Source organism: Ursus americanus, chromosome 14, assembly GCF_024610735.1.
Source record: "Ursus americanus isolate L20-20 chromosome 14, mUrsAme1.1.p, whole genome shotgun sequence".
NCBI lineage: Eukaryota > Metazoa > Chordata > Mammalia > Carnivora > Ursidae > Ursus > Ursus americanus.
Window position 1 is genome coordinate 22,036,952 of NC_142140.1, and position 14,315 is coordinate 22,051,266.

Sequence of the window (14,315 nt, forward strand, 5' to 3'; positions counted from 1 at the left end):
GTGAGATCGAGCTCCTGTGAGGGGGCCACTCTCCGGCTTTGAGGGATCAACATTCACGCTAAGGCTGGAAAGATAAACAGGAGTTAACTGGATGAAATTCTGAGGTGGAGATGAGTGTTCAGAACTGAAGAACCTGGGGCCAAGGAGTCGGAACCCAAAAGAAGACCAGTGTTGCCTTCCGTAATGAGGCAATACATGGAAGAGAAACACAGGCAGAAAGACTGAAAGGTTACTCAGTGTCAGGACAGTCCTTGCAATCAGATCTCATCGTTTGAATTATTTACCAGCTTAACCATCGTTTTCCCTAAATAAGCGGAAACTTCAGCTCAAGTTGAATGACTATAGAGATGTTAGACTACAGGCCAACAGAGTGCTCTAGGTTTCTGTGTGAGCAACTCTCCTTGTTTTCAAGGACACTAGCGAACGAAATGGAAGTGCTAGGCTTCATATGGGGACACTCATTTCCAGGTTTCTCCGCAGATGAAAATCCTAAAGCTCTCCAGTGGAAGCTGGACCACACGCACACCACCATACTCCTGTAAGCTGGGGAAGCATGGTGAATAAAGTACCAAATATCAGTCCACTTGGCAACTGCATTTCGATCAATTTCATTTGCTGCTTAAACAACATACCCGAACTGGAGACTGCTGAAGTGGAAGACAATCCAACATCCTTGCATTTAGGATTCTTCCCTTAAGACTTGTTTGTTACAAATAGGTTGTTTTTTTTTTCTCTTCCTTTTAATCCTATTTTACCTTGAATGACTTCTCTAGAAGTACTTGAATTCTGATTATATTGTATTGCTTTTCTTGGTATTTCTTTATTCTTTTTAAATAACTGTTTCATCCATACAGCATGATGTATCTGTTTGGATTACATGGACTATGTCTGGAGGGGCGTACAAAAAACTAGGCATAGTGGTAGCCTTTGTGGAGGGGAGACAGGCAAGGCTGCCACTTCCTTATATAGCATTTTCATGCGGTTTAGATGAAAAGGATTGTTTCCTCAGAGCCATGAGTTGTGGCTTATCCAGCAGAGCCCAGGCTGGATTATAACCTCTCCTCACTTCCTCCACCACATACCATTGTGCAGTAAACAACTTGAGCAATCTTACATGGCAGTCCTGGAAATGAGCTGGGGAACCAGGATGGGAGAAGTTCGTAACATTTCATTCACTGAAGAGTAACCTTTTGTATGAGTTCACGTGCATTTCAGAATTAGAAATCAAAATGTAATATGTGCTGATATAGCAAAGAAAGAAAAGAAAGCCCTCCAAAAAAAAAAATAATAAAAATCATCCAAAATCACTATCATTAATTTGATGTATTTTCCTTTAGTTTTTTATCTGCCTGCATTCACTGAGTTTCACAGTGGAGTTCATGTGCAGTACTGATTTCCTGCTTTTACTTTTACTTTGTTTTGTATAATACATTTTTTTTCCTAATCAAGAAATTCAAGCACCTTTTCCTGAGAAATAAGTATTGCATGTTCATTATAGAATATTCAGAAAATAGAGGTAAAGGGTTATGATGTGTTTTATTTTATTTATTTGTGTGTTTGCTTATTGATAACAGCTTTATTGAGATAGAGTTTACATATAAAGTTCACCTGTTTAAAGTGTATAATTCAATTGCTTTTAGTATATTTACAGAGTTGTGCGACCATCACTATAATCCAAGTGTAGGACATTTTCATTGTCTTAAAAAGAAATCCTGTACCATTAGCAGTCATTCCCCATTTCCCCTACCCTCCTTCCAGACCCCCCTCAGCCCTAGGCAACCACTATCTACTTTCAATCCCTATAGACTTGCCTAATGTGGACATTATACGGAAATGGCATCATAAAATACGTGATCTTTGCTGTCTTCTTTCACTTAGCATAGTTTTTTCAAGATTCATCTGTTTTGTAGCGTGGATCAGTATTTCCTCTTTTGCTGTTACTTGTTTTTTATGATTGCTTGATTATTTATTCTTGACTTATTTAATTTAGTCAGAAATCACAAAATTCACCCTTTTGAAGTGCACAATTCAGTGGTTTTTAGTATATTCACAAGGTTGTGCAATAATCACTATAATCTAATTCCAAATTATTTTACTATAAAAAGAAACTCCAGAGGCGCCTGGCTCAGTTGGTAAGTGTCTGACTCTTGATTTCAGCTCATGTCATGATCTCAGGCTCGTGAGATCAAGCCCCACATTGGGCTCCGTGCTGGGCATGGCACCTGCTTAACATTCTCTCTCTCCCTCTGCCCCACCCCCCTTCTCTCTCTCTCTAAATAAAAACTTTTTTTTAAATAAAATAAGTTACAAAAAAAAAAAAAGAATCTCCATACCCATTGGCAGTCTCTTCCCATTCCATCCCCCCTAAACCCTGGCAACCATTAACCTATTTTTTGTCTCTATGGATATATGGCTTTTTTGTCTCTTTTTTTTTTTTTTTTTACTTAGCATAATGTTTTCAAGATTCATCTATGTTGTAGCATGTGTCATTACTTCACCTCTTTTTGTGGCTGAATAATATTCCACTATATAGCTTACCACATGGTATGTGTCCACTATCAAGTGACATTTGAGCTGTTTCCACTTTTTGACTTTTTTTTAAAGGTTTTATTTATTTATTTGAGTGGGAGAGAAAGAGAGATCACGAACAGGGGGGAAGGGTAGAGGGAGAAGCAGACTCCCCGCTGAGCTGGGAGCCTGACACCGGATTCAACGTGGGACTCAGTCCCAGGACCCCGGGATCATGACCTGAGCCGAAGGCAGATGCCTAAACGACTGAGCCACCCAGGCGCCCTCCACTTTTTGACTCTTATCAATAATGCTGCTATAAACATTTGTGTGCAACTTTTTAGGTGAACGTATTTTCAGTTCTCTTGGGAATATACTTCCTTCCTTTTTATTGCTAAATTGAATTACATTATGGGGATATACCGCTTTATTTGTAGACTATTCATCAGCTGATAGATGTGTGGGTTGCTTCCACCATTGGTTATTATGAACCATGTTGCTGTGAGCATTCGTGTACAAGTTGGGTTTTTTTAACACATGTTTTCACTTCTTTAGGGTATATACCTAGGAATGGAATTGGGCCGTATGGTAATTCTGTGTTTATCCTTCGGTAGATTGCTAATCTTTTCCACAATGGCTACACTATTTTACATTCATACCAGAAATGTGTGAGGTTCCAGTTTCTCCACATCCTTGCTGACTCTTGTTATTATTCTTTTTTTGATTACAGCCATTCTAGTGGTTGTGAAGTTGTATTTCAATGTGTTTTGATTTGCATTCCATAAGGATTCATGATGTTGAACATCTTTATATGTGCTTAGTAGGCATTCATAGATCTGCTTTAAAGAAATGTTTGTACAAACCCTTTGCCTACTTTTAAATTGGGTTATTTGTCTTTTTCTGATTGAGTTGTAGCTCTTTACATACTCTAGATAGAGGTTCCTTATCAGATAAAAGATTTGCAAATATTTTTTCCCAGTGAGTGGCTGGGTCCCCCCCCCCGTACTTTATTTATTGTATTCTTTGAAACACAAAAGTTTTTAATTTTGATAAAGGCCAATTTATTTATTTTTTTCTATTGTTATTTATGCTTTTCGTGACATATCGAAGAAGCCACTGTCTAACCCAGTGTCACAAAGATATACAATTATGTTTTCTTCTAAGAGTTTTACAGATTTCACTCTTACTTTTAGTTCTTTGATCTATATTGAGTTAATTTTTGTATATAATGTGAGGTAGGGGTTCAAATTCATTCTTTTCATGTTAGTATCCAGCTATCTTACCACCATTTGCTGAAAAGACTACACTTTCCCACTGAGTGGTGTTGGCACTCAAAAATCATTTGACCATAAATGAGGATTGATTTCTGCACTCTTGATTCTTATTCCATTGATCTATGGATCTATCCTTATGCCAGTGCTAGTCTGTCTTGATTACTATGGCTTTGTGGTAAGTTTTGAAAAGTGATCTGTTGAAGGTAACAAAACATCCAACTAAAACAGCTTAAACTATGTAAGGCCCTTTATTGTGTAAGTCTCATTGCAAGTCATCTGAACATAGACTGTTCCCAGGTTGATTTGACATCTAAACAAAATCATCAAAGACCCAGGCTTTTACCATCCTTTCTTCTCTTATCTTTGCTGTCAACACATGTCCTCTTGGTCACGGGATAGCTGCTATGGCTCAAAGCATTGCGTCTTCATCCAATAATGCCCCAAGCAGGAATCAAGGAATATGCTAACAAAATTCTTGTGTTCCATTTTTTCAGAGGGAAATCTTTTCCGGAACTCTTTAGTGGGGCACCTGGGTGGTTCAGTCAGTTAGGCATCTCCTTTGGCTCAAGTCATGATCCCAGGGTCCTGGGATAGAGACCTGCATCAGGCTGTCTGCTCAGCAGGGAGCCTGCTTCTCTCTCTCCCTCTGCCCCTTCTCACACCACCCCCACCCCCACGTGCCCTCTCTCTCTCTTTCTCTCAAATAAATAAAAATCTTAAAAAAAAAAAACTCTTTAGAAATCTTCATTTTATGTCTTATTGACAGATGGGGTGTCATGCCTTCCCTTAGATCAATCATAGTTCATTTCAGGGGTATGGAAAATGAAGGCTCTGAAAAGGGGGGGGTAAATGGTTCATAAATAGACACCCAACACCATCTGGCAAAATATATAAACATACAAAGAATAAACCAAAATTATCTGCAAGCCCACCAGGCTGAAATTATAACGGGATTTTTTTAGAGTGAGGACATCTACCTTAAATTTCTTTGGTGCCAGCTGCTTCCAGAGTAAAACTCCTGTTTTCTCTCTTTGTTATTGATTCAAGACCAGATCATGAAGTTCTTTTCCTCATTCTTCTCAAATACTGCCTAGAGCTCTCTGAACTCTTGATCTGAAGAATATACAGCTGTTTTCTCAACTCTGTGAAATATCCTTAAGGCCTTAGGCCTGTAGCATGCTGCTTTCAGCTGCTTTCTCTTGTTGACAATCCCTTTTGTAGTTGAGAACGATATGTCACTAATACAACTTTAAATTAATTTTAGGATAGCAAGATAAAATAAATACCTTTATTTCTTTTTTTCTTTTTCCTGGGGGGGGGGGTGGTTTACATGCCGAAGTTTGCTTTTATTTTGTTCTTGCTGTTCAGGGCCAAATAGTCCAAATTCCTAGCAATAATCCTACCAAATCATTCTGTAGTTTTTAGTAATAACAGGAAAATGATCTATTTTTTATAACTTCTTTGTTTAATGGCCAGAGTATACCTGGTCTTGAGAGTTCTTACTACTTTGCAAGCTATCGATCTTGGCTGATTTCTCTTTTTCGTTTTACTAGTTACCGGCACATACACAGTATGATTGATTTTTTATATACCTTTTGTTTTTCTTCTTTCATTTATTGTATAGAAGTGAAGGTCCATTGGGTTTCAAGTAGCTACTCTTAACTCCCATAAAAAAAAAATTCTATTACTTTTCATTATCTTTTTCTTCCCATCACTGTTTTAGTCTTACTTAAATTGGGCAAGTCCAAAGGATGGGCATTTTGTCACATTCACTTCCTGGAGGAGTAAATAAGTCCCAGAGCCATTCATACCCTATAAATTATAGTATGAGACCAAAGAAAATAACATCAATACAAAAGAAATTGTCCTTTTGTCTCTCAAATTAGAAAGATTAAGAAATTAGCAGCTATATCACTTAAGATGCTTTTAAATGCTTTCCCACTGATCTTCAGCAAATTACCCAGCTTCTCTTTGTCTCAGTTTTTTTATCCATGAAATGGGGCTAGGAAAGCCTTTCTGCATTTGACCGTGGGAGAATACCGTGGAAATCAACTGATGCTACATGTAGAGCTGACTTTATTTAGAAAAAAGGATGCTGTAGGGGTAGTGGAGGCACATTTGGTTAAGCAGCCAACTCTTGGTTTCGGTTCAGGTCATGATCTCAGGGTCCTGAGATCAAACCCGGCACTGAGCTCCACACTCAGCATAGACTCTGCTTGAGGCTCTCTCCCCCTTTCCCTCTGACCCTCCCCTCCTCTCTCTCTTAAATAAATAAATAAATCGTTTTTTAAAAAAAAAGGGGTGCTATATAGACCAATTTCTTACTATTTTAATTTTGTCCTTGCTGATGTGCATGTAAATTAAGTATAAATAAAAGGTGACAAATTATGGGGGTGGGAGGTAAGTCACAACATTGATACTATTTCTTCTTTCAAGAAGAAGGTCAGCTCTTTGCCACTGACCTGTGTGGGCTTCTTTGGAATCAGCATCCCCTTCAAGTGCTTTCTCATCTACATAGATGACTTCTAAAATTTGACTTGGCAGGAGCTTCCAATATCTGTTGAATGGATTAACTAGCAAAAATGGAGACGATAGGGATCTAGCATGTTGCTCCCTTTTTTAGACCTCATACAATAAAGATAACATCCCTCCTTTTTCCTTTGAGCAGGGAGAATTTGGTTTAATAAAATAACAGATGAGATTTTTGAGGAAGATGAGAAGATTTTGTTTTCTTTCTTCCTCCCCCCCCCCCCAAGAGTGGAATGAGTTTGCCAAAGGATAGAAGCTGGATAGATGTCTTAGTGCTGGATATTATTTAGTGTGTAGTGTTTTTAGATCTTTATGATGCCAAAAAGCCATTCAAAGTCAGGACAGCAGAATCGAAGCAGCCTACTGGTCGGCCCTGGACTGTGGGCGATCATGACTGGTTCCTTCCCCTTCAGGATTCTGCTACTTCTGACACTCCCCTCCATCTCTTCCTGCTGGAGTCCGAGACTGCAAGATGCTCCTTGCTCTCTCAGCCAAAGGGAAAGAGAAGTGAAAGCAGGCTTGGAGGGAAGAACAAGACCACCTAGCCTCTGGCTCAAGTGGGATTGAAGCAGAACTTCTGTCCCCGCCAAGCCCTCCTGCCTCCTCCTTCGGCTGGGATGTGGAAGGGGGAGGGGCAAACAGACTCCCTGAATGCGAAGCCTGCCTCTGCACAGTTGCTTTGAAGGAGGCACCTTCACCCATCAAATCCTCACCCTGTTCTGCAGGTTAACGCCCTCGGGTCCCCGGGGGTGGGAGGGAATGAGAGACATGTGGACTCCTTTGGCTTAGTTATGTAGACATTCCCATAAGCCTACCCTAAGTCTTTTCTTCTCACCCCTGGAACTCCACAGCTGCTGCCCAGATGGGCTTCCCTGCCCCCCCTACTGTTCAGGCATCCCCTACTGCCAATTTTTCTGAGTTCCACAAATCTGGGATCCAGCTTGCCATACAGCTTCGTGAATCTTCCTGCTCTTCTGCCTTGGAGCCTTATTTGCATGTCTCCTCCCCCTGTCACCTGGCTCTCTCCTACTCACCCCTCTGTCTCAGTCTCAGCCGCAGTCATGGGATGCATTCCCTGACCCCCTCATCCTACATTACATGTCTCCCCTATAACCCTTGTGGCAGTGCCTGCTTCCTCTTATTACTTGGTCAATCGTCTGCCTTCCCCACTCTACTCTAAGACCCGCTGAGACAGAGATCATCTCTGTTTTGCTACAGTGCATTCTAAGTACTTAGTCTCCTGCCTAACACATAATGCAAACTCAATGCAGAATTTTTTTAAGGAACAAGAGTATGTATTTTGGGGATGGATGAACTTCTTTCTGTATTCACTGTTGAGACAAATAGTCATTCATTTGTCAGTTCAATAAACATTTACTGATTGCCTGCTATGTGCCAGCGACTGGGGAAATAAATATGAATGAGACATTTTCCCTACTTCTACCAGTGGTTTCTTTTTTTTTTTTTTTAAGATTTTATTTATTTATTTTAACAGAGATAGAGACAGCCAGCGAGAGAGGGAATACAAGCAGGGGGAGTGGGAGAGGAAGAAGCAGGCTCACAGCGGAGGAGCCTGATGCGGGTGGGGCTCAATCCCAGAATGCCGGGATCACGCCCTGAGCTGAAGGCAGACGCTTAAGGACTGCGCCACCCAGGCGCCCCCTACCAGTGGTTTCTGAATGGTGGTAGCTACCATCATATCTGAGACATTCAAAATGCGTGGAGGTGCTTTTGTTGTTGATGTCATAATGACTGGGGGCACTCCTGGCAGAGCCTGGGGTCACAAAACATTTTCCAATGCAAGGGGTACTCCTCAACAGGGAGAGACCATCCAGCCACCCCACCCCCACCTCACCCACACGGCTTCCTGATAGAGCTTACAGTGTCATAGAGAAAAGGGGAAAAAGGGGAAATATCCTGCCACGTGAGAGATTTTGTAGCACTGCATGGCCCAAAGGAGACATCAGTATTTCACCTTGGGGTCATTGTGGTGGGAATTTTTATAATGTGCCAAAGAAAGGCTTTGCCCCAACTAAGGAGTCTCTAACGTAAATGACATGATAAAACCAAAAGTCAAAGTACCAAAATATAAATAGTTTATGATGAAAATTACTATTCTTCACTTTTAATGACAAATCACAAAAAGGTGGGTGAAGATAATAGAAAATGACATTCCAGTTCTTTCTCAAAGGACGTTAAGTTCATTAGAGCTCTTTTATAAGTGCCCCCAAAACCATCAAGAATGATTGTTGCATTCTTCCCCAATCTGCCTTTGGGGAGAAAATTTCAAGAGGGAAGAATGTTTCGCCCCATGGAAGTCATGTGAGCAGAAGAGCAGAGTGGAACATTTAACTAGACCAGGGTTCATCGACCCCTGCATGACTGACATTCTAGGCAGAAGAGTTCTTTTTTGTGGAGGCTGTCCCGGGGATTGTAGGATGTTGAACGGCATCCCTGGCCTCTACCCACTAGATGCCAGTAGCACCACCCCCAGTTGTGACAACAAAAATGTCTCCAGATATTGACAAATGTCCCAGAGGGAGGGATGCAAAATTGCCCCTGATTGAGAGCCAACTAGATCTTGTTTTTATCCCCCTCAAGCCCAAGTCGGACATTCAAGGTCTCTCAGAGTTTACCAACACTGGCTTTTCAGGTGTGTAGAGGAGTACAGTTTAAAAATGCCCACTGGCACGGGGGCACCTGCGTGGCTCAGTGGGTTAAGCGTCCAACTCGATTTCAGCTCAGGTCATGATCTCAGGGTTGTAGGATCGAGCCCCGCGTTGGGCTCCGCGCTGGGCAAGGAGCCTGCTTAAGATTCTCTCTCCCTCTCCCTCTGCCCCTCCACCCACCTCCCCACTTGCTCTCTCTCTGTCTAAAAAAAAAAAAAAAAATCCACTGGCAGTGAACTCTGTCTTTTTGATGGGCAGAGGGGACCATTGGAAGCTACAATGTTACCAACTGGCTATCCCTTTCTAGAAACAGAGGTTGGCATTTCGTGCTGTCTTCCCAGCATTGTGCTCTTCTTCCTGCTGATTGCTCAAAGGAGAACCTACAGGAGCCTCAGGGATAATGACAATTTCTCTTTTACCTCTGTAGCAGAACTCCCAGGTGTATGAGTAATGCTGTCACCTGAAGCATCTTCTTAAGTCTCCAGAGAGAGCTGCAGGAAATTACAGCGTATTGCAGGGAACTCTGATGCTAAAGAGGAAAGAATGAGAGAGAGAGAGAGAGAGAGAGAGAGAGAGAGAGAGAGAGAGAGAGAGAGAGAGAAAGAAAGAAAGAAAGAAAGAAAGAAAGAAAGAAAGAAAGAGAAAGGAAGGAAGGAGGAGGGAAGAAAGAAAGAAAGAAAGAAAGAAAGAAAGAAAGAAAGAAAGAAAGAAAGAAAGAAAGAAGAAAAGAGGGAAAGAAAAAGAGAAAGAATGAATTATGAGCAAGATAATTTTGAAGCCAGCTTGATTTAGCTCCCTTTCCACTGGAAATTTCAGGCCAGCTTCAAGGGTGTGTGCCTGGGATCTGGTTTATTCCATGTGGTTAGTCCATTTTAAGAACAATGCCGCACTTGGGTCCCTCTTTTCTCCACGGCTGCACATCTGGGTTCAGTGGCTACCACCCCACCCTCCATGGGTCCCTGGTGAGGAGGAACTTGCCCTTCCTTCCCTGTCCTAGAGCACCGAACTTCTCCTTCCACAGGAGAGGAAAGCCATTTGGGTAAGAGGCGGCATCAGTGTGGACGTTGGTGTCTTTGTCTTGCATCCAGCTTTGAGAGTCCACAGCAAAGGTTGGCTGTGCTGGGGAAGATGGAGCTTCAAAAAGCTTTTTGGGAACTTGAACGAAAGTGACCAGAATTGCTCCCTGCAAACAAATCACCACCAACTGTAACCTCCAACCCACAGAAAGGGATAGGAAAATAGAAGTAGATGATGAGTTGAAATTTTTTAAAAAAAAAAACTTGTTTTATCTGCATAGAAAAAATTGAAACAATTCATGATTTGAGTGGTGGTGGTAGTTTGTTTTCTTTTGGTGCTTCCCTTTGCCAGCCACTACAGTGAACACTTGATATGGAATATTTGACCCTAGATAATGGATTCTGATATTATCCCCATTTTATAGATGAGGACATTGAGGCTCTGTGGGTTTTAGGCACTTGTACGGGGTCTTAAGGAGCAGGGATTTAAGTCAGTGTCTTTCTTGTAGGAAACTTGGCTTCTGCCCACCATCCCCTGCAACAGTGCTTTTCCCCCTTTAGTGGGAATCCCCCAGAGGCCACATGAGCACAGGGGTTTGCTGACCTCACCCGATAGTTTCTGATTCCGGAGCGGGCTGAGAACTTGCATCTCTCACCAGTTCCCCTGATGATGTTGATGCTGCTGGTTCAGGCACCGCACTTTGAGAACCCTGACACCACATGCCACTTTCCAGAATAGTATAAGCACCGACTTTGGAAATCTGGAATGAAAATGACTGAGGTTGAACTGAGCGCTGCCTTTAGACCTGTGCACAGAGAGAGAACAGCCCCGGTTTCTAGAGCATCTCTTCTGAGAGCATGGTGTCATGAGACAGAGATAATTGACCTGTTGGAGGTTTTATTCTGGTATTCCCTTTGCTGCCCGACATTTCCGAGAATACAGTCACAGTGCATCGTTAAATAAATGTACCACTTCCATTCACTCATACTAAAACTCCATTTTGGAAGTTCAGTAGTTTTCCATTAGAAGGATGACATTTCATTTTCAAACTATACTTAGTTCAGTTTCTTTTGATTCCGTAAGACCTAGTATTTTGCGATTTTGTGTAAACACTGTGACCATTGTGTTGGAAAACAGTGTCAGAACGCCAATACTCATGAGCACATAGAGTAGACTTACCGCGAAGAATTGCTTCCAAATTTTAGATCAGGTCTTGTGTCCAGTGAACTAATTCAACAAAAACTCTTAGGCGATTTTCTTAGTAATAAGTAAAAAGTAGTAGGAGACATGTCATTTAAATGTTCCCTGATTATGGGTACTTCCAAAACAATAAGCACTTTGAGAACACATTTTTGTGTTCTGACTGATTGAGTTTCACCTGAAGTAAGATTCCAAAGGCACATTTGAAACCTGAAATAAAGCTGATTTACTTGTCGATAATCTGTTCTGAAGCTCTGAGTTAGTTCAGGAGAAAGGCTTTGGCACCTTAATTCCCCACCACTCAATAGCCAAGATAACAGCCCAGGTGTGACACAGACAATTGTCCTACAGATGGATTCAGGAACAAACAACATCCTGAAATCTGCCGCTGTGCTTTTGCTATAAGAAATGTTATACTGTTATATGGAACTGAATTCTACACATATTCTAAAGGGAAACAGAGACTGGTGGTATGTGGGGCTCCTTGGGCTCCTTTTCCCAAATGCCTTAGGCAATATCAATTCCAGGGGGAGAACTTAAAAAAAAAAAACAACAGAACATTAATTATCTGGTGACTTCATGAGTGGTCCAACAGTTTCCTTCGGTTTTGAGTCAGGAATAAACTCCCCGTGCTGTTTGGTGCTGGCAGCTGCTGCTAGACATATCCAGAGGCTGAATTTTCCAGAACCAAACCAAGGATTCTCTTGTGAGCTTCTGTTTCCCAGCAAATAGTAACTGGAAGCTATTTGTAAAGACCAAGAATACTCTCTGTTTTTCCCACGAACAGATTGCTGCATTGGAATTAGTGGGGTCTGAAGGTGAGGGAACCTGCCCTCTGGCTGGCAACAACCTGCACTTGTCGTTTTCTTGGAGCCCCTCAAAGGAGGAGCAAAGGCGGGTTGTGCAGCCCCGCAGACACTGTTGCTCTGAGACTGGTGTCTTCATCTCCCGCCTCCAGCACAACCAAGGAAACGTTCAGGGCTGTTCCCCCAGGGAAGTGGGGTCCAGAGGGATGCTTCGGAGGATTTTATTTTTTTCTCTCCTGCATCTGTGGCTGCCCAGAGATATTTATCAGCACGTACAGAGCAAAGCCCCTGTAGTGTTAAGTAAGATGCTCCCCAAAGCGGTTTAGGAGACTCGGGCTGGGGTGTGTGTGTGTGTGTGTGTGTGTGTGTGTGTGTGCGTGCGCGTGTGTGTGTGTGCGCGCGCAGAACGTGCAAGCAAGAGCGCTGAAATGCAGCTCTCGTCTTTGCCTGCAAAGAGTCGCTCCACGTCCCCCTCTGCCCAGCGCACTCGGGGAGCGCCAGGGGGAGTCCTCGCAAGCCAGGGCTTCCCGCGCCCCGGGAGCGCCGAGGGCTCGCCTGGCGGAGCTTAGCGCAGCTCGCTCGGCGCTGCCAGCCTGCGGGGCGGGCGGGGGTGGACACTGGGCTTCTGTGTGCCAGCCGCAGCCGTTGGCTGGCGGGCGCCCAATCCCGGGGCATGCCGCCGGAGGCTGGCCAGGACGCACGGTGAAAGACGAGTTCAGTGGCAGGCTTGACCCCCACCCCCCACCCCCGGGCTGCTCGCAGAAGCCGGTGGCCGGAGCCTAGGCGGTCGGGCCGCGGCGGCGGGGCTCTGCTGGGCTGCAGCTGCAGGAGCCGGGTCGCCCCGGGGTCCCAGGCAAGGAGGCGGCATGGCTTCGGTGTTCATGTGTGGCGTGGAGGACCTGCTGTTCAGCGGCAGCCGCTTCGTGTGGAACTTGACCGTGTCCACGCTGCGGAGATGGTACACGGAGAGGCTGCGGGCTTGCCACCAGGTGCTGCGGACGTGGTGCGGGCTGCGGGACGTGTACCAGGTGAGCCAGGGCGCGCGGCGCCCCCAGGGCCCTCGCAGGATGCCCGGCGCTCTTGCGAAGCCGGTTCCACCTGTATGATTTGATTCTTTCTCTCTCTCCCTCCACCTCTCTTTTTTTAAACTCCGAGCGGGCTGCTGGACTCCTGGGTCAAACGTTCAGCATCTGTGGATAACTGTTGCCTGACAAAGCTGGTGAATTTTCACGGGGGCACTTGCGAGTTCGTACCAGCATTTGCAGACATCTGTTACAGGGCGATGGTGTACTGCCTGGCACTGAGCTCAGAGAGCTGTAGCTTTGCAGCAGAGGGTCTGCAGGAAGCGACTTTGACATTCAGATGATTCCTCCTTTTTCGTTTTATTGGGGTGGATGGGGGTGAGCATTTCAGGACCAACGATTTCCCACCAATTTATGGTCAGAGGGGCCTTGCTGGATTTGCATTCTTTCCTTTGATTTTATTTAAGTTTTCCATCAGGCAGCCCCAACTTGCAAGGCAGAGCCAGGAAAAGCTGATTCTGTGTCTACTGGCTTTTGGAGGAAAGACAGCAAATTGTGAACACTTTGCAGGAGGATGATGGCTAGGGTAGGGAGGGGTGGCCTGGCGGAGGGCCGAATGCTTACATTTGGGTTTACTCCCCTCACACAACACAGCCTCTTTATTTCTCTGCTAGGTCCTATCCTGCAGGCAAAAAATGCAGCAACTTATTCAACTAGAGGACCATTCATTTTCTCTGGGACTGCAGCTTCCCTGGATTTTTTTTCCTCTTCTTTTTGACAGTCATTTGTGGATTTAAAAGTCCTTTGCTTGGGTTGTTAATCTCTTTGAGGTTAAAAAAAAAAATCTACATTGCATTTAGGAAGATTATACCTGGTGTTTACTACAGGACTGTATCATCACGTTTTCTTTCCTGTAGCTCTGTTGCAGTTCCTGGATTCCCCCTACCCTGACTCCATCCCCACTATGGCTGTCATTTATATCTCACTGTACTGAGTCCTGTATGTGATCAAGCCTCTGGTTTTGACAAGCTGTAGTCTTCCATCCATCAAGCAAAATGAAAGGAACAGCACCTGAGGTTAAACTGTGGGAGTGTAAAGAATCAGCATCCCCTTGTCATCATTGATGTCCGTATCCTCCTTGTTACAATGTGAGCAGGATTTACTTCATGCTTTCAGGACTTCTGCTTTAGACAACAGGTCTGTGGTGTCTTGCATTTTGGGAGAATCCAAAATCCAGGCTGAGACACAGGACGGCCTGTGGAGGTTTCAGAGTATTAGGGAGCTGTAGCC

The 14,315-nt window shown here is 43.8% G+C and overlaps 1 protein-coding gene across 3 annotated transcripts in view; it reads left to right on the plus strand.

The window, feature by feature from the left end:
* The window catches only part of FRMD4B (FERM domain containing 4B), a 315,746-nt gene that overhangs the window by 135,502 nt on the left and 165,929 nt on the right, over nt 1-14,315 (plus strand). The window contains exon 1 of one of the 3 annotated variants that reach the window (XM_087866860.1): nt 12,497-13,031. The exons of 1 other annotated variant lie outside the window; for it this stretch is intronic. In XM_087866860.1, the coding sequence (XP_087722986.1) occupies nt 12,870-13,031 (162 nt within the window). In that variant the 5' untranslated portion in view covers nt 12,497-12,869. Of the gene's footprint in view, nt 1-12,496; nt 13,032-14,315 lie in introns of those variants that run through there. One more of the 3 variants, XM_045808065.2, reaches the window with a different exon arrangement.